The 25,569-nt window shown below is 42.6% G+C and overlaps 1 protein-coding gene across 1 annotated transcript in view; it reads right to left on the reverse strand.

Moving 5' to 3' along the window:
- Positions 1–1,515: 1,515 nt before the first annotated feature.
- abcc12 (ATP-binding cassette, sub-family C (CFTR/MRP), member 12) overlaps positions 1,516–25,569 on the reverse strand; it is a 38,337-nt gene continuing 14,283 nt past the window's right edge. Inside the window, exons 16-30 of the mRNA XM_078256478.1 lie at positions 24,738–24,831; positions 19,476–19,526; positions 10,746–10,838; positions 8,996–9,099; positions 7,029–7,253; positions 6,601–6,827; positions 6,060–6,197; positions 5,631–5,820; positions 5,436–5,525; positions 4,159–4,348; positions 3,554–3,713; positions 2,620–2,698; positions 2,225–2,338; positions 1,690–1,854; positions 1,516–1,608 (exon numbers count right to left, since the gene is read on the reverse strand). Of these exons, the coding sequence (XP_078112604.1) occupies positions 1,516–1,608; positions 1,690–1,854; positions 2,225–2,338; positions 2,620–2,698; positions 3,554–3,713; positions 4,159–4,348; positions 5,436–5,525; positions 5,631–5,820; positions 6,060–6,197; positions 6,601–6,827; positions 7,029–7,253; positions 8,996–9,099; positions 10,746–10,838; positions 19,476–19,526; positions 24,738–24,831 (2,013 nt within the window). The remainder of the gene's footprint in view (positions 1,609–1,689; positions 1,855–2,224; positions 2,339–2,619; positions 2,699–3,553; positions 3,714–4,158; positions 4,349–5,435; positions 5,526–5,630; positions 5,821–6,059; positions 6,198–6,600; positions 6,828–7,028; positions 7,254–8,995; positions 9,100–10,745; positions 10,839–19,475; positions 19,527–24,737; positions 24,832–25,569) is intronic.

Here is a 25,569-nt window from a genome sequence, read left to right on the forward strand (position 1 = left end):
CATCCATATCTGTCCAGACTCATATGTAGTAAATACTTTGAAGGTATTTCTAAAAGCTATACATTTATTTCTTGGTGAAAGGAAGTTATCACTATATTGACATGTATGATTCAAGTGAATAAACAAACATAAAGTCTTCACAGAAGGACAAGATCAAAGCCTGGGAGATATTTCTCAGTCGAGGGTCTAAGGATAGAGGATGTTTGCTGTACAGATTGTGAAGCCTCTTGAGGCAAATTTTGGATTTGTGCTATAGGGAGATATCATAGACTGTATCAAAACAAGTGGGCATAGCCACTGTGATGGCACCCATTGGTTTGTGGCCTACCGTTTTGAAGCCTAAAGTTTTTTTTGTTTTTGTTTTTTTGTTGTTGCCGTCACCATCTTGGTTTTATGGAGCCAAAAGTGACCATATTTGGAAGAGAGGGTGGAGCTAGGGAGGAGCGAGCCGTGGATCTGGCTGAAAACCGGAAGACACCGCTGTGGTGTCGACTTGTCAAAATGGGACCAAAAATTAAAATCATGCAGTATAAAGAGGACTAGCGATTGAGACCAGTTTTGTTAAACTTTGTTGTTCTTGTTCTGCTGTATGTCTATTAGTGTGTCCGTTCATTCAGAGTAACAAAAACAGATTCAGATTCCCTATATGTGTTTACATGATGGCCAATAAAGCCGATTCTGATAGAACACAAAGTTGTAGCCATGACCGTAGACATTGCTTCAAACATAGATGTTGCTACAAATAAGCTACAAATCCTAAACATAGATGCTTCACACAGATCTTTAACCCGGCAGCACAGAAGATCTATACATCACCACAGTTTCACATTAAGTGTCACCAATTCAGTATCCGACCAAATGTCTCGCCTTCTGTTCCTGAGTTATGGTGTTAAATAATTATATAGAACTATAGAACATATATATCTAGAACATTATGATGTCACAGTGAAATTGACCTTTGCCCTTTTGGGTACAAAATGCCATCACTTTGTCCTAGTAGACATTTGTCTGAAATGTTGTCATTATTAGCGTAGGAATTTTTGAGTTATGGGTAAAAATGTTTTATGTTAAAGGCATACTATATAACTTTTCCCTCTTCCGTCCCCCTACAGGTTGTCTCATTGCGCGTCTCGCCGCTTCGGTCCCCAGGTTGTCTCATTGTAACTACAGCCGTGCGATCTGTAGTTCCAATGAGACAACCTGTTGAGGGACCGAAGAGGGAAAAGTTACATAGTATGCCTTTAAGTCACAGTGACCTTTGACCACCACATTTTAATCAGTTCATCGTTGAGTCAAAGTGGACGTTTGGGCCAAATGTAATGAAATTCTGTTCAGGCGTTCCTGAGATATTGTGTTCACAAGAATGGGACAGACAGACAACCCAAAAATAGAAATGTTGTCTTTTTCTAAACCCCATCTCTGCTGCTCAGTTACACCTGATACAAGCACACCGGTCCAGATTATAAAAGAGAGCATTCTTATGTTACAATTATTAGTGTGTATATGTGCTTTAGTTCAGCTGTTCACAGTGTTAGCAGCAGTGAGGAGTGAGGAGAACAGAGAGTCTGGTCTTTGCTTCAGCACATCTGGATGGTCTAACTCTGCCACCTGTCAGACAGAACACCTACTGTAAGTCTAGGTTTTGGATCACACAAACTTTATTTTTGTGTATTAGGGTTTGTTTGTTACCTCTCCGTTGTCCATGACCAGAATACGATCTGCGTGCAGCACAGTGTTGATACGATGGGCAATGGTGAGCATGGTGCAGTCCTGGAAGGCTTCTTTGATGGTGTTCTGGATCAAGGCGTCTGTCTCTGAATCGATGGATGCCGTTGCCTCATCCAATATAATGATCTGTTGGACAACAGGAGTGATAGTTAGTGTAGACGAATAGAATTGCTGGAAAGTGGAGGAATTACAAAGGCATAGGGTGGAGAGGGTTTTTTTTGGGGGGGGAAAGGTGCAACTGCACAAATTGACATACAGAACAAAAGAACACAATTGAGAATGATATACTGTATGAGTAACAAACTGGCCAAATATTCTGATCATGGTGGGTTCATTGATGCAAATGTAAATAGGGAAATGGCAAGCAGTTACCAGTTTGATTGGAGCTGCAACACATAGATATGTGGCAGTACTAATCCAGTGGCTGTTCAGTAGCAGTACAATTGGAAGGTGTGTAAAGAAAAAGAAATCAGAAGAGGCGGATGCATGTACAAACCTTGGAGTTGCGGAGTAGTGCTCTAGCCATACATATTAGTTGTCTTTCTCCTACGGAGAAGTTCTCCCCATTCTCCAGCACCGGTGCTTGTAGTTTCCCCTCCAGTCTGGAGATCTGAGGAAACAAAATAATACTCATAATACTACGGCTATTATCACTTCTAAAAGTAACCTAGATAAACAGCGCATTACATGTATAGATTGACATTTTGGGAAATACACTCATGAGCTGAGAGTTAGATGAAAAGATCCTTTACTACATGAGTTCAGTGGTGGAATGCAACTAAATATGTTTACTTAGGTACTGCCCTTACATTTGAGGTACTCTGGATAAATGACCACACACTGTAAATAAACTGTAAATGTACTGTGATTCATAGAGTACGGCGAACATACTGAGTCCTTCATGTAGGTCTTCTCCAGTGCCTTCCAGATCTCCTCATCATTGTAGCTATTGAAGGGGTCTAAGTTGTATCTGTAGGCACACACACATTATCACAGTTGATAAGTCAGTGACTAACCCACCACAGTGAGAACAGTGGGTGTTTTTATGTAAACCATAGACTGTAAAAAGTACTGGACGAAGCTTCCATGTCTGAGAAGTGAAGCCAACGTGGAAGTTCCCTAAACCTGCATTCTATGTAATTTCCAGCAGGGGCCACTGGTTGCAAAAAGAAGTCAGTTTCTATAGAAGTCTATGGGAAAATGATCCTACTTCTAACTTGATTAACTACTTCACTAAACATTGTCATAATGAGTTTATTGCCTCAATCGCTACTTTCAAGTCCTCTTCAATACAACATGATGTTCATTTTGTAAATTATGGTCCCATTTATTTTATCCTCCGATAAAGTGGGGGAAGCTTTAGGGGCGTGGCTACACAACAACCTGTCAATCAATATAGAGGCTTAGCTATGTCTATCCATTGCAATAAGTACATTAAAATAGCTGTCAACTTGTTTTGGGTGTTGTCCATGTTTTCATCTTAAATGGAATTCCCACTGTATGTTTTCACTTCATTAAAGTTAATTGGAACACTTATTATACACAATTGATAATCTGCAACTTTCTCCCTTAGCATTTAGCTTAGCGCACTGCCATTGGAACAAATAACAACACTGGCTTGGCCGCATCATCCTCCCCAGCTCAACCCTCTTGTCAAAAATCGTCACATCCGGTTGCAAAAAACCAAGATGGCGGCGATCGTATCGACTAACTGGAGGCTTTAAAACGGAAAACCAATGGGTGATGCTACATGCTACGCCCATTGCTTCTACAGTTTATAGTGTAAACATAGAGCTCTGGGGAGTTAGGGGTTAGCTATAGTTACCGGACTGTTCCAATAAAGAGCACAGGATCCTGGGGGATGATAGACAATTTGCTGCGCAGATCCTGCAGACCAATGCCCATAATGTCCACGCCATCTATCAGGATGGTTCCTGCTGCTGGCTCCACCAGCCTGAACAGAGCCACGCCTAAAGAGGACTTCCCTGCAGTCAAAAAGCAAAGAGGACCTAAGAATAGTAACCTTAATGCTTTACAGAGGTACATTTTCCCTCAGCACCCTATAGTCATGGCTTAACAAAACAACACCCTAATCCCAGTAAATTCTTTCATTTACACATTTAAATCCAAAGATGCTGCTGCAACACAGGGCTATCAACATTTGTATTAGATACATTGAACAATATAGACTATAGGTTTTGTGATTTACTGTTCGTATGTATGTTTACTATGTAATATGACATAGTTAAATGTGATACAAATACAAATTGTGTGTGTTTAGGGCTGTTCAAGATTCCACTCTATGATAATTAGTAATAGTTTCAATCATCTATATTTATCTTGACATTTTCTGAATTGCCCATTAAAACCAAACTTAAGCTGTATGAAATACAAAGTTATGATTAAAAAGAGCTGGAGTCAGTGTCCTACCAGAGCCTGTCCTTCCCACAATGCCCAGCTTCTCTCCAGCTCGGATGAGAAAATTGAGCCCATTCAGGACAATGGGTGTATTCTCTCTGTACCTCATCTTATAGTCCTGGAAGGTGATAGTTCCACTCTTTGGCCAGTCCTTTGGGACCTGAGCCTCCTTTATGTGTCTGGGAGCCTCAGGCTTACAATCCTGTACACAATCAATAACAACAGATGTGTCATATGATAATTTCCTGCATAGTGGAAGCACAAATTGCTTTAGCATTTGCTCTTCTTGAGTTTAAAGGACACTTTCAAGAAGACCAGGACCAAGGCCGAGCTGAACACACTGATTGCAAGGATGTTATAGAACGTAATAGCGTTATAGAACATAAAAAATAACATCACAGTTACTTTGCTGAGTAACTAATTACTTTTACAATGTGGTAACTGAGTTACTAACTCAATTACTTTTTGGGAGAAGTCATTTGTAACCAGTGTTGGGAAGGATACTTTCAAAACGTATTCCGTTACAGAGTACATAATACATGCACAAAAATGTAATTTGTAACGTATTCCGTTACGTTACTCAATCTGAGTAACGTATTCTGAATACTTGGATTACTTCCACATTGAATTGCATGTTATAAGTAGGAATGCGGCCATCACATCCAGTTTACTAAACAGGCCTATTCTGGTGTGTTCTTCTGTTCCAACTGGCTGAATGTGTACCTAAACAAGCAGATAGATTGTTGTATTTGTAGTCCCCAACTGCATACTACAAAAATCAGTCTAAGCTACCATGAGCTAATTTTAGCTAACGTTAGCTAACATGTCAAATGGGGCTAGTCTTTCAACAGCTCTGGGGCTAGTAAATCAGCATGTTGGAGAATGTAAAGTCGCACGTCAACTATAAAATAGCAAGGTGACCAGTAAAACTACAGCAGACGACTACCTGTGGCTAAAAATAACGTACTTTAAGATGCTTCTTCAGGTTGGAGGTGGAGGAATTTGGACGCTGAAAGGAAGTTGGTTGCTGGCAAGCAGAGGTTGCACTGCACAGTTATATTTCATCTCTCTTCTTTCTCTTTAATGTGAAATACTGTTTGAATTTCCAAGATAGAAACCATTCCTGCCCTGGCTCTGTTGTGCCGGTTCCGGCTCCATCTTTACCTCTATCAGTGATCACGCATACACTCTGGTCTTGGTGATGGTCTCGGTTTAGAACGTCTTGACTACAACACTGCTGTGTATAAACAGTCATTATTTTTTTACGGCAGAGAAGTCTAGAGACTGACCGTGATGTATTCCTGCAGCCGCTCCACCGAGTTGAATCTGGCCTCCACCTCCGTCGACTGTCTCACTACGTACTGAAGCATGCCTGTCAGCTGGACAACACATAAACAGTCTGTAACACACACATGTTGCAGTCGCTTGCAATGGGTCTTTACGAAAAATAAACCAAATGTTCATTATTTGCTGTCCAAATGTACCTGTGTGGTGTAGGATATGGCCAAGCCTTTCAAAGTCGGATTGATGAGGTTGTTACTGCTGAGCACTACGAACAGAGACACCAACAAGGACATGGTCGCGGCCATGAAGTCCAGCCAGAAGGAGAGCCAACGTGTCCCGGAGTTAAACAGCAAAAAGTAGTTGGAGTTGATGTCATTCAGTGACTTGAACCTACAACATGATAGAGGACATGCAAGGGTTTGTTAACATTGCACTGCCTAAACACAACGATCTGTAAAACTGTGTTTATAATGCAGACCAGGATCTGAGCCACTGCAGCTAAAACAACCTGCTGCTTTTGCACTGCATGGATGGAACGCAGAGCAGAACATTCTCAGCAGGCCTGAAATGTCAGCAAACAAAAAGCAAAAATATAGAGTATTTTATGTTAAGGAACTCTGGTATCTTACAGTTTAATGTGGCTATCTTCTATGTTGTAGGCATGGATGGTGCTAAGGCCCTGCAGGGTAGAGGTGGTGAGAGAGATGCAGGGAGAGCGACTGATGTTCTCCATCTTCTTCATCTGACGGATACTCCTCTGGAATATACTGCAGACGAATCACAACTGATATTCAGTATACCTCAAACATCTCTTTTTAAAGATGTTAAATATATTTTATAGGCATCTTATGCTTTTATTTCGACCGAAACAGAGAGAAAAGAAGGGAAGACATGCAGCAAAGGGCCCAGGGCCGGACTCAAACCTGGCCACTGCGGTTAAGACTGAGCCTTAATGGTACACACCGTACCCGGTGAGCTACGTGGGCAGGGCCTGCTTTAAGACGTGCAACAATTTCAATAAAAAATCTAAATAATTGCAAATGACGTTACTAAATTCACTAAATGTATAATTAGCAGATACTAGATTATGAATTGATACGATTGTTATTTCCAATAGTCCCTGCAGAAATCTATTTTTATCATGTTAAGACTTAACAGGTATCAACTCACAAGAGGAGGAGGGTGAACAAAGCCCCCATAACAACCATAGCTACCAGCATGGCGGGGAAGACAGCCGAGATGATGATAATGGTGAAGGTGACCAGGAGACAAAACTGAAAGAAAGGGTCCATGTTTTGGGGAAGCGCAATGTCCACCTCCTCTTGATCTTTGGAGAAGCGGTTGAGAATGCGGCCTGTTGGCGTCGTGTCAAAGAAACTCATGGGACTGGAGAAAATCTGAAAAAAGAAAACTATAGAGCGTCTACCAGGTCTGAAAGACGTAATCCTTTTTAAACCCCAACCAAATTGTTATATGGTTAGACTTTTTTTTAAACAGATTTTTGATATGATCATATTTAATTTACTCACAATAAGTAAACATGGTTATCTATGTTTGAGAGCATATAGATGGCTGGGGGGTCAGCCATTCAACAGTACCTTCATGAACATGGTGTCGTGGAGTTTACAGGATGCTTTCAAGGTGACCCAAGTGAAGAAGAAGCATTTGATGACGGCAAGTGTCACCATGACAACCATCATCATGCCATAAATAAGTTGGTAGAAGTGCAGGTCTGGGTTTTCTGAGATGTCACCCTGGTTTGAAGTTGTCCCATTGGATGACTGGGAAAACACAGAGAACATATCAGAATCAGAAGCAGAATACTTTATTGATCCCCTCAGGGAAATTATTTAGTTGCCGTTGCTCACAGTCACGTTAAGTATTTACAGACATAAATAAAAAGTAGAAGTAGAAGTAAGTGAGATTAGGTTACAAGTCAGATTAGGTTAAAAAGATTGTTTCAATGGATTGCACTAATTCTATTGTAGTGCAGTGTACAGTATGAATACAAGTAGCAGCAGTGAATAAATAACACTTTTGTTCATGTAGCTGATAACTATTGCAGGAATTATTGTACATAATGATGTTAAACAAGATGAGGACCAGAGAGATCATTTATCAACACATTACATTTTATATCTACACAAATCATTTCTTACCCTATTGTGAATAGTGTGCAGATATGTGGAAATAACACATACTTCATCATAAAATACATCTGCTCATGTGTGACTGGTCAATACACTGTTGTGGATCACAGTATACATAAGTCAATGTATAATGGCTGTTTAAAGAGACAATCTGTGTGTTACAATGTCTATTTATGTGAGGTTACTATGAGAGTAAGTACCGGGTAATATAGACACATTAGAAACTCAAATGTCTGATTTGGAAAAAAAGAGAACAAATGTGAGATGACAAGAGGTTCTCTTCAGATATTCTCTATGAATAAACATTGCCATCTCACACTGTTAAGGTCAGATTACAATATTAAGTGGACTGCTAGCTGTGTTATTTGGGAATTTCACTGACTGGCTGTGTTGCAGAGGACTGGCAGGCAGAGGACAGTAATGTCCAATGTTCAGGGGAGGAGATGGCCAAGTCTGTGCTTAGGGATGTAAAATGACTTCCTGTCTCCCTCTGCAGGAATCATTTGGATGGTGTATGACTTTTCATCACATAGGAGCCCAAGTCCACTCAACCATGTATATTCTCTTGTCTGACTGACCACCATTATTTCTTAGTTCTTAAGTTAACATCAACAGTTTTAATAAAGATAATTTCTTCGTAGGTGGTCATCATCATGGGGGTCGTTGAGTTTAGCTGTGTGAGCTGGCAATTAAATAAACAGAGTGTAGGTATAGTATAGAAATAGTTTATATCTGTCCTGGCTGCCTTACAAAACATATTCATGATTCATGCATATAAATAGTGCTATATTTGTTTTCTCACTCCATTCTCTCATATCCCAAATTGTATCGCATTCCTTTTTCTTATTTGTGCAATACTGTTGGACTTCCTTTTACACACTATCCTCATTTTCATATATGTAAAGTGCTATATTTTATTTATGTCGTCCCATCTTGTCTAAAATCTTATTGTGATTTTATATTATTTTATTTGACTCATGCTTTTTTGCTGAGCTGACTCGTCAAATACATTTCATTGCACCGTTGACCCTGTGTTAACCTTTATATGACCAATAAAACTCAAAACTAGTAACAGACAGTTTAGTTCTGTCTGTTCTCTAAAGGCACACCTCCATCGCTGCCAACACACACCAAACCGGTGTGGCTCAGCTGTAAACATAGACAGTAAAGTTGTGTGAGGAAAAAGAAACCGTCTTTACACACCTGACCAACCATTGTGGAAAAGATTGGGTAACACAGAATGTGTGAAGAGAACTATTTACTACTGTCAGACAGTAGTAAATAGCATAGGAGCATATAAGAATCTGTATTGTTTTCAGCTATGGGAAGTCACACACTCACTGAGAAAACATTCACATTTCAACTGAGAGAGAGAGAGAAAGAGAGAGAGAGAGAGAGAGAGAGAAGGTTCTTACCCCATTACCCTGCCCCAGCCAGAAGCTGAGCCACCAGTTGCTGAAGGCTGTGGAGCCAATCATCAGGAAGACGTTCAGGATGGCGAGGAAGCAGACGATGTAGCCTGCAGCAGCACATCCAACATCATCAACTGGGTGGTCCATGTGTGAATTGTGTATTGCATAGAATCATGCCAGTGTGTGTGTGTGTGTGTGTGTGTGTGTGTGCTGTATCAGACCTCCAGCTGCTTTGCAGTATTGATGGTAGACTCTCCAGGAGATGGAACCTTCTGTGGTAGACTCCTGACTGACCAGCTGATCACTGACAGCAGCTTAAGAGGAAGGAAAGGATTTCGTAGAACCATAGCACGATCAAAGTGACTTTCTTTTGCATCAGCCTGTGTCCTGACTGATTGGATTTAAGGAATATTTAAAAAAAAAAAGGTGTAACTGTACACTAGCTTCACTGAAGGTCTAATCACTCAGACATTTGCTACATTCACAATAGTGTAAACGCAATATGTCTAGAATTCACACTACATAGGTATCATAATTACGTTATATTAATACACACTCTAGGATGATAAAACAACCCATCTGTCTGGATTTTAAAACAGCTGCACTCAATAATTCTCTAAATTCATATGCTTAAAAAAGAAATAGTATGTATGACATGTCGGAAGGCAAAAGTGTTTATAGCTCTTCCGAACAGCCATCACAGAAAGGGCCGTGACATGATAACTGTTGAAATATGGGAATAGAGTCTCTCCTTGAAGGCATTCATAGTGTGGCACTAAAGGTGACAAAAAATAATTGTGTACAAATTTGAAAATAGAGATCTTTAGAGAGAAAAGGTGTGAGGGGGAGGGGGTTTCTGAAGCTGTGAAGCAACCTTTGTCTTTCAGGTTCCCACATTAAAATGGAACCATAGAATGGTGTTTTTCTATTACATGGTACCTGCTCGACTTGCCTCGACTCTACTCGCTTTTTTCGTTTTTCCATTCTGATAAAAGTCCCTGGTATCTGCCAACAGGTACTTTATGTAGTATCACCTCTGTCGAGGTTCCAAGCGAGCTGAGGCGATACCAAAAGGTGACGTGAAAACCTGCAGACTGCTGATTGGTCAGAGAGAATCGTCACTAATCACTGCTTCATCATTGCTAGAGACAGACGGGGGTGTCCCTGAACAAACCCACCATTTTTAAATAGTTTAGCCAGCTGTGTTTTTTATGCTGCCTCCAGCTTCTTTAGAAACTAAATGTGTCTTCTGTAAACATAGACAGTAAAGTTGTGTGAGGAAAAAAGAAACCGTCTTTTACACACCTGACCAACCATTGTGGAAAAGATTGGGTAACACAGAATGTGTGAAGAGAACTATTTACTACTGTCAGACAGTAGTAAATAGCATAGGAGCATATAAGAATCTGTATTGTTTTCAGCTATGGGAAGTCACACACTCACTGAGAAAACATTCACATTTCAACTGAGAGAGAGAGAGAGAGAGAGAGAGAGAGAGAGAGAGAGAGAGAGAAGGTTCTACCCCCATTACCCTGCCCCAGCCAGAAGCTGAGCCACCAGTTGCTGAAGGCTGTGGAGCCAATCATCAGGAAGACGTTCAGGATGGCGAGGAAGCAGACGATGTAGCCTGCAGCAGCACATCCAACATCATCAACTGGGTGGTCCATGTGTGAATTGTGTATTGCATAGAATCATGCCAATGTGTGTGTGTGTGTGTGTGTGTGTGTGTGTGTGTGTGTGTGCTGTATCAGACCTCCAGCTGCTTTGCAGTATTGATGGTAGACTCTCCAGGAGATGGAACCTTCTGTGGTAGACTCCTGACTGACCAGCTGATCACTGACAGCAGCTTAAGAGGAAGGAAAGGATTTTGTAGAACCATAGCACGATCAAAGTGACTTTCTTTTGCATCAGCCTGTGTCCTGACTGATTGGATTTAAGGAATATTTTAAAAAAAAGGTGTAACTGTACACTAGCTTCACTGAAGGTCTAATCACTCAGACATTTGCTACATTCACAATAGTGTAAACGCAATATGTCTAGAATTCACACTACATCCATCCATCCATCTTCATCCGCTTATCCGGGTCGGGTCGCGGGGGTAGCAGCTCCAGCAGGGGGACCCCAAACTTCCCTTTCCCGGGCCACATTAACCAGCTCCGACTGGGGGATCCCGAGGCGTTCCCAGGCCAGGTTAGAGATATAATCCCTCCACCTAGTCCTGGGTCTCCCCGAGGCCTCCTCCCAGCTGGGACGTGCCTGGAACACCTCCCTAGGGAGGCGCCCAGGGGGCATCCTTACCAGATGCCCGAACCACCTCAACTGGCTCCTTTCGACGCAAAGGAGCAGCGGCTCTACCCGAGCTCCTCACGGATAACTGAGCTTCTCACCATATCTCTAAGGGAGACGCCAGCTACCCTCCTGAGGAAACCCATTTCGGGCCGCTTGTACCCTGGATCTTGTTCTTTCGGTCATGACCCAGCCTTCATGACCATAGGTGAGGGTAGGAACAAAAACTGACCGATAGATTGAGAGCTTTGCCTTCTGGCTCAGCTCTCTTTTCGTCACAACGGTGCGATAAATTGAATGTAATACCGCACCTGCTGTGCCGATTCTCCGACCAATCTCCCGCTCCATTGTCCCCTCACTCGCGAACAAGACCCCAAGGTACTTGAACTCCTTCACTTGGGGTAAGGACTCATTCCCTACCTGGAGAAGGCACTCCATCGGTTTCCTGCTGAGAACCATGGCCTCCGATTTAGAGGTGCTGATCCTCATCCCAGCCGCTTCACACTCGGCTGCGAACCGATCCAGTGAGTGCTGAAGGTCACAGGCCGATGATGCCATCAGGACCACATCATCTGCAAAAGCAGCGATGAGATCCCCAGCCCACCGAACTGCAACCCCTCTCCACCCTCGACTACGCCTCGATATCCTGTCCATAAATACTACAAACAGGATTGGTGACAAAGCGCAGCCCTGGCGGAGGCCAACTCTCACCTGAAACGAGTCCGACTTACTGCCGAGAACCCGGACACAGCTCTCGCTTTGGTCGTACAGAGATTGGATGGCCCTGAGAAGGGACCCCTCACCCCGCACTCCCGCAGCACCTCCCATAGTATCTCCCGGGCACCCGGTCATACGCCTTCTCCAGATCCACAAAACACATGTAGACTGGTTGGGCATACTCCCAGGCTCCCTCCAGGATCCTTGCAAGAGTAAAGATCTGGTCCGTTGTTCCACGACCAGGGACGGAAGCCGCATTGTTCCTCTTCAACCTGAGATTCGACTATCGACTGAACCCTCTTTCCAGCACCTTGGAGTAGACTTTACCGGGAGGCTGAGAAGTGTGATACCCCTGTAATTGGCACACACTCTCTGGTCCCCCTTTTTAAAAAGGGGGAACCACCACCCCCGGTCTGCCACTCCTTAGGCACCGTCCCAGACTTCCACACAATGTTGAAGAGGCGTGTCAACCAAGACAACCCCTCCACACCCAGAGCTTTAAGCATTTCTGGACGGATCTCATCAATTCCTGGGGCTTTGCCACTGTGGAGTTGTTTAACTACCTCAGCAACCTCCACCAGGGAAATTGATGCCAATCCCCCCTCATCCTCCAGCTCTGCCTCTACCATAGACGGCGTATTAGTCGGATTTAGGAGTTCCTCAAAGTGCTCCTTCCACCGCCCTATTACCTCCTCAGTTGAGGTCAACAGCGTCCCCATCCTTACTGTACACAGCTTGGATGGTTCCCCGCTCCCCCTCCTGAGGTGGCGAACGGTTTTCCAGAAGCACCTTGGTGCCGACCGAAAGTCCTTCTCCATGTCTTCTCCGAACTTCTCCCACACACGCTGCTTTGCCTCTTTCACGGCAGAGGCTGCAGCCCTTCGGGCCCTTCGGGCCCTTTGGGCCCTTCGGTACCTTGCAACTGCCTCCGGAGTCGTCTGGGATAACATATCCCGAAAGACTCCTTCTTCAGTCGGACGGCTTCCTGACCACCGGTGTCCACCACGGTGTTCGTGGGTTACCGCCCCTTGAGGCACCTAAGACCCTAAGACCACAGCTCCTCACCGCAGCTTCAGCAATGGAAACTTTGAACATTGTCCACTCGGGTTCAATGCCCCCAGCCTCCACAGGGATGCACGAAAGCTCCGCCGGAGGTGTGAGTTGAAAGTCTGTCGGACAGGGGCCTCCTCCAGACGTTCCCAATTTACCCGCACTACCCGCTTTGGGCTTACCAGGTCTGTCCAGAGTCTTCCCCCACCCCCTGACCCAACTCACCACCAGATGGTGATCGGTTGACAGCTCCGCCCCTCTCTTCACCCGAGTGTCCAAAAACATATGGCCTCAGATCAGATGAAACGATTATAAAATCGATCATTGACCTTTGGCCTAGGGTGCTCTGGGTACCAAGTACACTTATGAGCATCCCTATGTTCGAACATGGTGTTCGTTATAGACAATCCATGACTAGCACAGAAGTCCAACAACAAACAACCACTCTGGTTTAGATCAGGGAGGCCGTTCCTCCCAATCACGCTCTCCATGTGTCTCCATCATTACCCACGTGCGCGTTGAAGTCCCCCCCCAGCAGAACTATGGAGTCTCCCCAACTGGAGCCCCATGCAGGACTCCACTCAAGGTCTCCAAGAAGGCCGAATACTCTGAACTCTTGTTTGGTGCATATGCACAAACAACAGTCAGAGTTTTCCCCCCACAACCCGCAGGCATAGGGAGGCGACCCTCTCGTCCCACCGGGTTAAACTCCAACGTAGCGGCGCCAGCCGGGGGCTTGTGAGTATCCCCACACCCGCCCGGCGCCTCACACCCTGGGCAACTCCCGGGAGAAGAAAAGAGTCCAACCCCTATCCAGGAGTATGGTTCCAGAACCAAGACTGTGCGTAGAGGTAAGCCCCACCAGATCTAACCTGTAGCGCTCCACCTCCCGCACAAGTTCCGGCCCTTCCCCACAGAGAGGTGACATTCCACGTCCCCCAGAGCCAGCCTCTGCTGCCCGGGTCTGGTCCGTCGAGGCCCCTGACCTTCACTGCCACCCATGTGGCAGCGCACCCGACCCCAGCGGTTCCTCCCACAGGTGGTGGGCCCATGGGATGAATTCACACTACATAGTAGATACCTATGTAATTCACACTACATAGGTATCATAATTACGTTATATTAATACACACTCTAGGATGATAAAACAACCCATCTGTCTGGATTTTTAAAACAGCTGCACTCAATAATTCTCTAAATTCATATGCTTAAAAAAGAAATAGTATGTATGACATGTCGGAAGGCAAAAGTGTTTATAGCTCTTCCGAACAGCCACACTCGAAAACCATCATAGAAAGGGCCGTGACATTATAACTGTTGAAATATGGGAATAGCGTCTCTCTGGGAAATGGAGGACGGGGCACTGCGGCCGAGTCGAGCCGAGCCGACCAGAGCTGGTACTGGCAGTAGGTAAGAGCCATAAGTCTCACACTAGTGCAGAGACTGGATAAGATAAGATAAGATAAGATACGATAAACCTTTGTTGATTATATTGATATATTACATCTGAACTGGCTGATCCTGCACCAACATCAGAATTATGATTTAATGAGTGGACTTTGTAGACTCACATTTTTGGTCAGCTGTTGTCCCACCATCCTGTTCGTCTGACATGTCAAATGCTGAAAGGAAGCACAGATGTGGGGGGGGAATGTAAATAAAATGACAGAAGAAAGTCCTGTCATCTCCATACTGTGTAGACTGTAATAAAGACATAAATGCCCAAATAATGGAATAACAATGAGTATAGGATTGTTGCTTTATCTGCTGTTGTTTCACAAAGCTTTTTCCAAGTTCATTGTCCTTCCTGCCGTCATCCATAGACCCTCTGTTACCTTGATGGACTGCTGGCACTACCTTACCTCCTCCTGGTTATATATTGGCTCTTTTACAAGACTTTACTTTTCAAATTACATTTTGCTCCACAGAGAATTGTGTCAAAAGTAAAGCAACATGTTGCTTCTATCCTACAATATTCCAACACTGTGTTCTGACTGGTTCTGCTCTGTGCACTGCTTTTAGGCATCCATTTCCACCAGTTACGATTGAATGTTCTGGTCATGGGGGAAATGCATTCAATCCCAATAACACTATTAAATATATATGGCCCGACTCGCGACGATCCAGAAATCTTTAGAAAGGTATTAGGTTTAATCCCAGACATGTCCACCACACATCTTATTATCGGTGGAGATTTTAATTTAGTTTTAGACTCACATTTGGACAGGTCTTTTACTCAAAGGAGTATGAACACGAATGCAAGCGGCTTTATTAACACATACATGGATAATATGAATTTAGTAAGTAAAGTATGGAGGATCCTAAATCCAACAGGGAGGGAATATTCCTTTCACTCAAAGGTGCATAATGTGTACTCAAGGATCTATTATTTTTTAGTGGATGGGAAGGTATTGCCACTCATCCGGGACTCAAAATACCATGACATTATTATATCGGATCACTGTCCTGTCACCCTCTCAATGACAATGTGTGATTTATCCGGCGCGCAGAAAAATTTGATCCTCAACTCCTTAATAATCCTAAATTCTGTGAGTACTTAGAATTGCAGATTACACTATTTTTTGAAACCAATGACAATAGTGAACTGTCTCCCACTTTACTCTGGGAAACCTTTAAAGCATATATCAGGGGATGTATAATTTCTTTTCAGTCCTCTCAGAGGAAGCGCGATAAAGCTTAACAACTAGAGTTAGAAAGGCAAATTAAGCGTCTCGATGCAGAGAATGCTAAACAACCCTCCCGAGAAAAATACAATACTATTATGTCACTCAAGTATAAGCTTAACCAAATACTATCCAAGAAAATCAGCAGGGCTTTTACTTTTACTAAACAAAAATATTTTGAATTTGGTGACAAGCCACATAAATTATTGGCGAGGCAACTGCCCAAAATGGAAAATGACCGAACCATCCATAAAATAAAAACTGAAAATGGTCACCTTTGTACCACACAGGGCGACATTAATGAGCAATTTCGTCAATTTTATGAAAGGTTATATTCGTCTAAATCAAGCTCTGGTCCAAGGGATATGCAGGACTTTTTGGATAAATGTAAATTGCCAGCATTGGATCAACATGACCGTAAAGCCCTCAATGCTGAAATTACATGTGAAGAAATTTTTTGAAATCAATAGGATCCTTAAATAAGGGTAAAAGCCCAGGTCCAGATGGATTAGGAAGTGTGTTATACAAGAAATTTAGTGGCCTACTGGCCCCCTATATACTTAGAATGTGCAAACAAGCAAAGAAAGATGGTGTTTTGCCACAAACGCTAAATGAGGCGGTTATAACTTTAATACCAAAAAAAAGGAAGGATCTGGAAGAGGTAGGCTCCTATAGACCTATCTCTCTATTAAATACAGATCAAAAGATTCAAGACTCTTGCCCGAAGACTTAGTTTGCTAATAAATAAGCTTGTTCATGCCGATCAAAAAGGTTTTTGTTGCTGGAAGGAGCTCCTTTCTCAACTTCAGACGCCTTTTTTAATATAATATACTCGCCTAGAATTTCAAAGGATTTTGTTCTGTTGAGCCTCAATGCTGAGAAAGCATTTGATCAAGTAGAATGGCCCTATCTCTTTGCCGTCTTGGAAAGATTTCAGATGGGTAATGAGTTTGCTGCATGGATCCAATTACTGTACAGCAGCCCCACTGCTAAAATACTCACAAATCAAACGCTTTCGGGCCCAGTTCCGACTCCAGAGAGGCACAAGGCAAGGCTGCGTGCTAAGCCCTTAATTGTTTGCTCTGGCTTTGGAACCACTAGCGGAGACCATTAGATGCCATCCTGATATACATGGATATAACACAGAGTACACGGCAAACAAAATATCCTTGTACGCTGATGATATTCTGTTATTTATATCCCAACCAAAAGTTACTATGCCAAATGTTTTAGCAGTTATTAAGCTACTCGGCATCTTCGCTGGATATAGGATCAATTGGGGTAAAAGCGAACTGATGCCCTTAAAGCTAGAAGACTATAATTGGCTCAGGTCCCTCCCTTTTAAGATAACATCAGAAAAATTCACCTATCTGGGAATCGTCATTACTAAAAAATTAAGCTCTATAGTCAAAGAAAATTTTCTTCCCAGAGGGATGCTGCCTTCGCCGCCGCCTCCAGAGGGATGCTGCTCGCCGCCGGCCACCTCAGAGTCCTTGACATCCTGCTCGGCCGCCTGAGGGGCTCTACCTTCGCCGACCAGTTTGGCCGCCTGAGGGGCTTCGCCTCGCTGTCCTGCTCGACCTCCTGAGAGTATTCGATGGCCTGCTCAGCCGCCCCAAGGGGTTCCACCTTTCGCTGCTGTCCGCAGCCCTGACCCCAGGCCTAGCTGGGCGCTGCTGTCCTCTGCTTTCCTGGCCCCGTATGACTCTTGTGCCTGCCCTCGTCCCTCTGGGGTTGCTTTTAGTTGTTTACTGTTGCCGAGGCTAGTCTTCTATGTCTTGCTTCCTGGTCTTCATGCCTGTTGGATTATTGTTGTGTTCCTGCCTGCCAACCTCTGGACACTTTGTGTGTAAGTTTTGTTCAATAAATTCCTTCTAATCTGCATTTGGGTCCAAGCCTGGTCAAATCCCTCAGCAAATTGTGACATTAATAAAAACATGTTACAAGCACAACCCGGCAATAAATGACACAATAAGGACTTGGAAACAGATATCAAAGAACTTACAACTCAGAGTGATCTCTCTCTGGTTGCCAATAGCAGCAAACCCTTCCTTCCCGCGTTCCGGTCTACACACGGCCTTTGATATGTGGAAAGAGCTCAGTGTACGTAACGTAGGGGATTTATATATGGAAGGATCATTTGCATCTTTTCATCAACTACAACAAAATATGGTTTACCCAAACACTATTTATTCAGATTCTTTCAAGTAAGAACACATCTTCCTCAGTTTGAGAAAGCAGGACCAGATAAGCTGGATGATTGCCTAGGTGAGTTAGGGAGGTCAGATCACAATATATCCTGTTCATATGATAAATTGCAAGACATAAACCGCCCAACTACTGCTACTGTTAAAGCAGATTGGGAAAAGGAGTTGAGTACGAACATACATTATGACCTATGGTACGAGAGTTTAGCATATAGCCACAAGTGCTCCATAAACGCACATCACTGTCAAATACAATTTAAAATCCTATATTATTCCAAAGAGACTTCATAGGATCTTCCCTGAGTTCTCTCCTCTGTGTGAAAAATGTGACACTCATGTGGGTGATTTACTTCATAGTTATGTTCTCTGTTGCAAAATACAAGGTTACTGGAGTGATGTCTTTAGTTTCATGTCCAAGATGTTAAATATTCAAATTGATCCAGTTTTAGTAATCTTAGGGATATCCAATGAAGCAAAGAGACTGACACTGGTCCAACAGCGCTTCTTGGCATATGGAATTCTCACTGCAAAGAAGTGTATCCTCTTATTCTGGAAAAAAAAGAGGGACCAACACTGAAGATATGGCTCACGGAGATGATGGACACACTCCACCTTGAGAGGATCCGGTACATCCTTAAGGACCAACTAAAAGACTTTGAGAATATTTGGCGACCTTTTGGAGTCTTATCTTACAGGACAAGTAGTTTACTGATTGCAGTCCGGGGTGTAGTATTGCGGGTAGGAATTACGTCCTCATTTGTAAATTTTTTATTTATCCTTATCATTCCTTATTTTTGTTTTCATACTGTTTAAAAAAAAAGCACTGTAATAACAATTTTGTAAGTAGATTTTTGAAATTAAGCTTCATAATAAAACTTGATTGAATGTGTTAGACATTCCACGTCCCCAGAGCCAGCCTCTGCTGCCCGGGTCTGGTCCGTCGAGGCCCCTGACCTTCACTGCCACCCATGTGGCAGCGCACCCGACCCCAGCGGTTCCTCCCACAGGTGGTGGGCCCATGGGGATGAATTCACACTACATAGTAGATACCTATGTAATTCACACTACATAGGTATCATAATTACGTTATATTAATACACAATCTAGGATGATAAAACAACCCATCTGTCTGGATTTTAAAACAGCTGCACTCAATAATTCTCTAAATTCATATGCTTAAAAAAGAAATAGTATGTATGACATGTCGGAAGGCAAAAGTGTTTATAGCTCTTCCGAACAGCCACACTCGAAAACCATCATAGAAAGGGCCGTGACATTATAACTGTTGAAATATGGGAATAGCGTCTCTCTGGGAAATGGAGGACGGGGCACTGCGGCCGAGTCGAGCCGAGCCGACCAGAGCTGGTACTGGCAGTAGGTAAGAGCCATAAGTCTCACACTAGTGCAGAGACTGGATAAGATAAGATAAGATAAGATACGATAAACCTTTGTTGATTATATTGATATATTACATCTGAACTGGCTGATCCTGCACCAACATCAGAATTATGATTTAATGAGTGGACTTTGTAGACTCACATTTTTGGTCAGCTGTTGTCCCACCATCCTGTTCGTCTGACATGTCAAATGCTGAAAGGAAGCACAGATGTGGGGGGGAATGTAAATAAAATGACAGAAGAAAGTCCTGTCATCTCCATACTGTGTAGACTGTAATAAAGACATAAATGCCCAAATAATGCAATAACAATGAGTATAGGATTGTTGCTTTATCTGCTGTTGTTTCACAAAGCTTTTACAAAGTTCATTGTCCTTCCTTACGTCATCCATAGACCCTCTGTTACCTTGATGGACTGCTGGCACTACCTTACCTCCTCCTGGTTATATATTGGCTTTTTTACAAGACTTTACTTTTCAAATTACATTTTGCTCCACAGAGAATTGTGTCAAAAGTAAAGCAACATGGTGCATCTATCCTACAATATTCCAACACTGTGTTCTGACTGGTTCTGCTCTGTGCACTGCTTTTAGGCATCCATTTCCACCAGTTACGATTGAATGTTCTGGTCATGGGGGAAATGCATTCAATCCCAATAACACTATTAAATATATATGGCCCGAATCGCGACGATCCAGAAATCTTTAGAAAGGTATTAGGTTTAATCCCAGACATGTCCACCACACATCTTATTATCGGTGGAGATTTTAATTTAGTTTTAGACTCACATTTGGACAGGTCTTTTACTCAAAGGAGTATGAACACGAATGCAAGCGGCTTTATTAACACATACATGGATAATATGAATTTAGTAAGTAAAGTATGGAGGATCCTAAATCCAACAGGGAGGGAATATTCCTTTCACTCAAAGGTGCATAATGTGTACTCAAGGATCTATTATTTTTTAGTGGATGGGAAGGTATTGCCACTCATCCGGGACTCAAAATACCATGACATTATTATATCGGATCACTGTCCTGTCACCCTCTCAATGACAATGTGTGATTTATCCGGCGCGCAGAAAAATTTGATCCTCAACTCCTTAATAATCCTAAATTCTGTGAGTACTTAGAATTGCAGATTACACTATTTTTTGAAACCAATGACAATAGTGAACTGTCTCCCACTTTACTCTGGGAAACCTTTAAAGCATATATCAGGGGATGTATAATTTCTTTTCAGTCCTCTCAGAGGAAGCGCGATAAAGCTTAACAACTAGAGTTAGAAAGGCAAATTAAGCGTCTCGATGCAGAGAATGCTAAACAACCCTCCTGAGAAAAAATACAATACTATTATGTCACTCAAGTATAAGCTTAACCAAATACTATCCAAGAAAATCAGCAGGGCTTTTACTTTTACTAAACAAAAATATTTTGAATTTGGTGACAAGCCACATAAATTATTGGCGAGGCAACTGCCCAAAATGGAAAATGACCGAACCATCCATAAAATAAAAACTGAAAATGGTCACCTTTGTACCACACAGGGCGACATTAATGAGCAATTTCGTCAATTTTATGAAAGGTTATATTCGTCTAAATCAAGCTCTGGTCCAAGGGATATGCAGGACTTTTTGGATAAATGTAAATTGCCAGCATTGGATCAACATGACCGTAAAGCCCTCAATGCTGAAATTACATGTGAAGAAATTTTGAAATCAATAGGATCCTTAAATAAGGGTAAAAGCCCAGGTCCAGATGGATTAGGAAGTGTGTTATACAAGAAATTTAGTGGCCTACTGGCCCCCTATATACTTAGAATGTGCAAACAAGCAAAGAAAGATGGTGTTTTGCCACAAACGCTAAATGAGGCGGTTATAACTTTAATACCAAAAAAAAGGAAGGATCTGGAAGAGGTAGGCTCCTATAGACCTATCTCTCTTTTAAATACAGATCAAAAGATTCAAGACTCTTGCCCGAAGACTTAGTTTGCTAATAAATAAGCTTGTTCATGCCGATCAAACAGGTTTTGTTGCTGGAAGGAGCTCCTTTCTCAACTTCAGACGCCTTTTTAATATAATATACTCGCCTAGAATTTCAAAGGATTTTGTTCTGTTGAGCCTCAATGCTGAGAAAGCATTTGATCAAGTAGAATGGCCCTATCTCTTTGCCGTCTTGGAAAGATTTCAGATGGGTAATGAGTTTGCTGCATGGATCCAATTACTGTACAGCAGCCCCACTGCTAAAATACTCACAAATCAAACGCTTTCGGGCCCAGTTCCGACTCCAGAGAGGCACAAGGCAAGGTTGCGTGCTAAGCCCTTAATTGTTTGCTCTGGCTTTGGAACCACTAGCGGAGACCATTAGATGCCATCCTGATATACATGGATATAACACAGAGTACACGGCAAACAAAATATCCTTGTACGCTGATGATATTCTGTTATTTATATCCCAACCAAAAGTTACTATGCCAAATGTTTTAGCAGTTATTAAGCTACTCGGCATCTTCGCTGGATATAGGATCAATTGGGGTAAAAGCGAACTGATGCCCTTAAAGCTAGAAGACTATAATTGGCTCAGGTCCCTCCCTTTTAAGATAACATCAGAAAAATTCACCTATCTGGGAATCGTCATTACTAAAAAATTAAGCTCTATAGTCAAAGAAAATTTTCTTCCCAGAGGGATGCTGCCTTCGCCGCCGGCCTCCAGAGGGATGCTGCCTTCGCCGCCGGCCACCTCAGAGTCCTTGACATCCTGCTCGGCCGCCTGAGGGGCTCGACCTTCGCCGACCAGTTTGGCCGCCTGAGGGGCTTCGCCTTCGCTGTCCTGCTCGACCTCCTGAGAGTCCTCGATGGCCTGCTCAGCCGCCCAAGGGGTTCCACCTTCGCTGCTGTCCGCAGCCCTGGACCCCAGGCCTAGCTGGGCGCTGCTGTCCTCTGTTTCCTGGCCCCGTATGACTCTTGTGCCTGCCCTCGTCCTCTGGGGTTGCTTTTAGTTGTTTACTGTTGCCGTGGCTAGTCTTCTATGTCTTGCTTCCTGGTCTTCATGCCTGTTGGATTATTGTTGTGTTCCTGCCTGCCAACCTCTGGACACTTTGTGTGTAAATTTTGTTCAATAAATTCCTTCTAATCTGCATTTGGGTCCAAGCCTGGTCAAATCCCTCAGCAAATTGTGACATTAACAAAACATGTTACAAGCACAACCCGGTAATAAATGACACAATAAGGACTTGGAAACAGATATCAAAGAACTTACAACTCAGAGTGATCTCTCTCTGGTTGCCAATAGCAGCAAACCCTTCCTTCCCGCGTTCCGGTCTACACACGGCCTTTGATATGTGGAAAGAGCTCAGTGTACGTAACGTAGGGGATTTATATATGGAAGGATCATTTGCATCTTTTCATCAACTACAACAAAATATGGTTTACCCAAACACTATTTATTCAGATTCTTTCAAGTAAGAACACATCTTCCTCAGTTTGAGAAAGCAGGACCAGATAAGCTGGATGATTGCCTAGGTGAGTTAGGGAGGTCAGATCACAATATATCCTGTTCATATGATAAATTGCAAGACATAAACCGCCCAACTACTGCTACTGTTAAAGCAGATTGGGAAAAGGAGTTGAGTACGAACATACATTATGACCTATGGGACGAGAGTTTAGCATATAGCCACAAGTGCTCCATAAATGCACATCACTGTCAAATACAATTTAAAATCCTACATTATTCCAAAGAGACATTCATAGGATCTTCCCTGAGTTCTCTCCTCTGTGTGAAAAAATGTGACACTCATGTGGGTGATTTACTTCATAGTTATGTTCTCTGTTGCAAAAATACAAGGTTACTGGAGTGATGTCTTTAGTTTCATGTCCAAGATGTTAAATATTCAAATTGATCCAGTTTTAGTAATCTTAGGGATATCCAATGAAGCAAAGAGACTGACACTGGTCCAACAGCGCTTCTTGGCATATGGAATTCTCACTGCAAAGAAGTGTATCCTCTTATTCTGGAAAAAAAAGAGGGACCAACACTGAAGATATGGCTCACGGAGATGATGGACACACTCCACCTTGAGAGGATCCGGTACATCCTTAAGGACCAACTAAAAGACTTTGAGAATATTTGGCGACCTTTTGGAGTCTTATCTTACAGGACAAGTAGTTTACTGATTGCAGTCCGGGGTGTAGTATTGCGGGTAGGAATTACGTCCTCATTTGTAAATTTTTTATTTATCCTTATCATTCCTTATTTTTGTTTTCATACTGTTAAAAAAAAAGCACTGTAATAACAATTTTGTAAGTAGATTTTTGAAATTAAGCTTCATAATAAAACTTGATTGAATGTTCTACACGTGTCTTACTACTAAACTCTATATTGAAATACAGCCTTATTTTCATTCATTTTAAAGCTATAGTGTGCGACTATTTTATATTAATGAACGTCCGTTACATTAAGCTATTGGCAAATGAGTTGATACAAAGCTAGCTAAGCCTATCAGCTCCACAACTCTCTCTCTCTCTGTATTTCTCAGTATGGGTATGTTTACAAAATGGTGTAGTCCGGGTAGTGTCTTTCGGGCGCAGAAGCTCGAGTGATAGGATAACAGCCGCATTCAACTTTGGAGACGAAGAGGACGGCTGCAACAGGTGAAGGCATGGTTGAAAACCCAAAGAAGAATGTTTCAGTCAGTGATTGTATTGCTTAGAAAATACCTACCGGTACACGTTCTAACCTGGTTGACACCACACCCTTCTCAGTTGTAACTGAGAGTGGGTCTGGGGAAGCTTCGTTCATAGCCCATTTCCAAAGGGGCGTCACCAACAGACGCCGCTCAAATGCCTCTGGGCGCATTGGATAGACTTAAAACCAATCAGAGCGACGTGCTTCAACGTCGCTGCGCTATCGCCATCGTGTAAAACCCGCCTCAACGGTTGTGATTGGTGCCTCGATTTGGAAAAATTGGCCAGACGGACTTGCAGAGCAAATCTCAAATTTGCCGGAAATTTGTCAGGGTTTTCTCAGGCTATACACGTTCAGCAGAAGGACTCAAATCCAAAAAAGAAAGTGACCGACAGTGAAGACAAACACATAACCATTGGTGGGGCTGCTAAAAAAAAAGAAAAGGGACTGAGGTCAGACACGGATGTTGCCTTACTGCTGTTGAACAGATTAGTAATGGGTTTCATAACGTATTAGGAGTAGGAATTATTGCTAGTTCATTTACTCGACCTAAATGATGTGCTATTGTCGAGTTTTGTCATTTCAAATTCCTCATTGGGCAACAGAAACTCTGCATTATAGCTTTAAGATTTCTTCTGATGAATCGAGGCATTAGAAATTAGCCCATATAATCTATTTTAGATCACTACACTAACAAACATCTTTTCCTGGGTTCCATACCTGGGTTCACTAACCCGCCGTCTGTGCTTTCTCTTAGCCCAACATCCTTCAGCTGGGCAGCGTGTTTGGGTGACACTTCCTCCTCCTCCTCATTCTGAGTCTGTAAACACCAAGCAAAACACAGACATAGTAAGCAGGGACATGCACATTCATGTGAAAAAGGGCAAATAATTAATAAATTAAACAAGTTAAATATATATACACTCACACAGATTTCTACAAAATAATCAGTTCACACAGAGTCACTAGGTGTATCACAAGAGCAGGCTACAGCAAAGGAAACAGTTTTCTATGCTACTAGTTTTAAGTATATATTTATACAACTGACTGCACCAAGGAGAGGGACATAGCTTCACTAATAATTTGTTTATTTTGCACATGGCAATAAATCATTTTAATTCTTTTGGTGTTATTGGAATAAATAACACTTCAAAATCAAAACAAATATTCACACTAAACTAAAAAGGGCTGTTGCTGCTATTTTGTTAATTTAACAGCAAAAAACACATATATATACACACACACACACACACACACACACACACAGTATATATATTCATTTGTTTAAAAAAAAAAAAAAAGGAAGGAAGAAAAAGTGCATGTGCTCAAGCCACCTTTGATGTCTATGTGTGCACGTGACCACTCTTACATCTGGACAAGTTCAAAATAACTTTTAAATAACACTTTGGGAACCATCACCTTATCGTGGTGGAGAGGTTTGTGTGTCCCTATGAACCTGAGGGCTGTGTTGTCTGGAGCTTTGTGCTCCTGGTAGGGTCTCCCAAGGCAAAGTGGTCTCAGGTGAGGGGCCAGACAAAGAATGGTTCAAAAA

This window comes from Sander vitreus, chromosome 1 (assembly GCF_031162955.1).
Source record: "Sander vitreus isolate 19-12246 chromosome 1, sanVit1, whole genome shotgun sequence".
In the NCBI taxonomy this organism is placed as follows: Eukaryota; Metazoa; Chordata; class Actinopteri; order Perciformes; family Percidae; genus Sander; species Sander vitreus.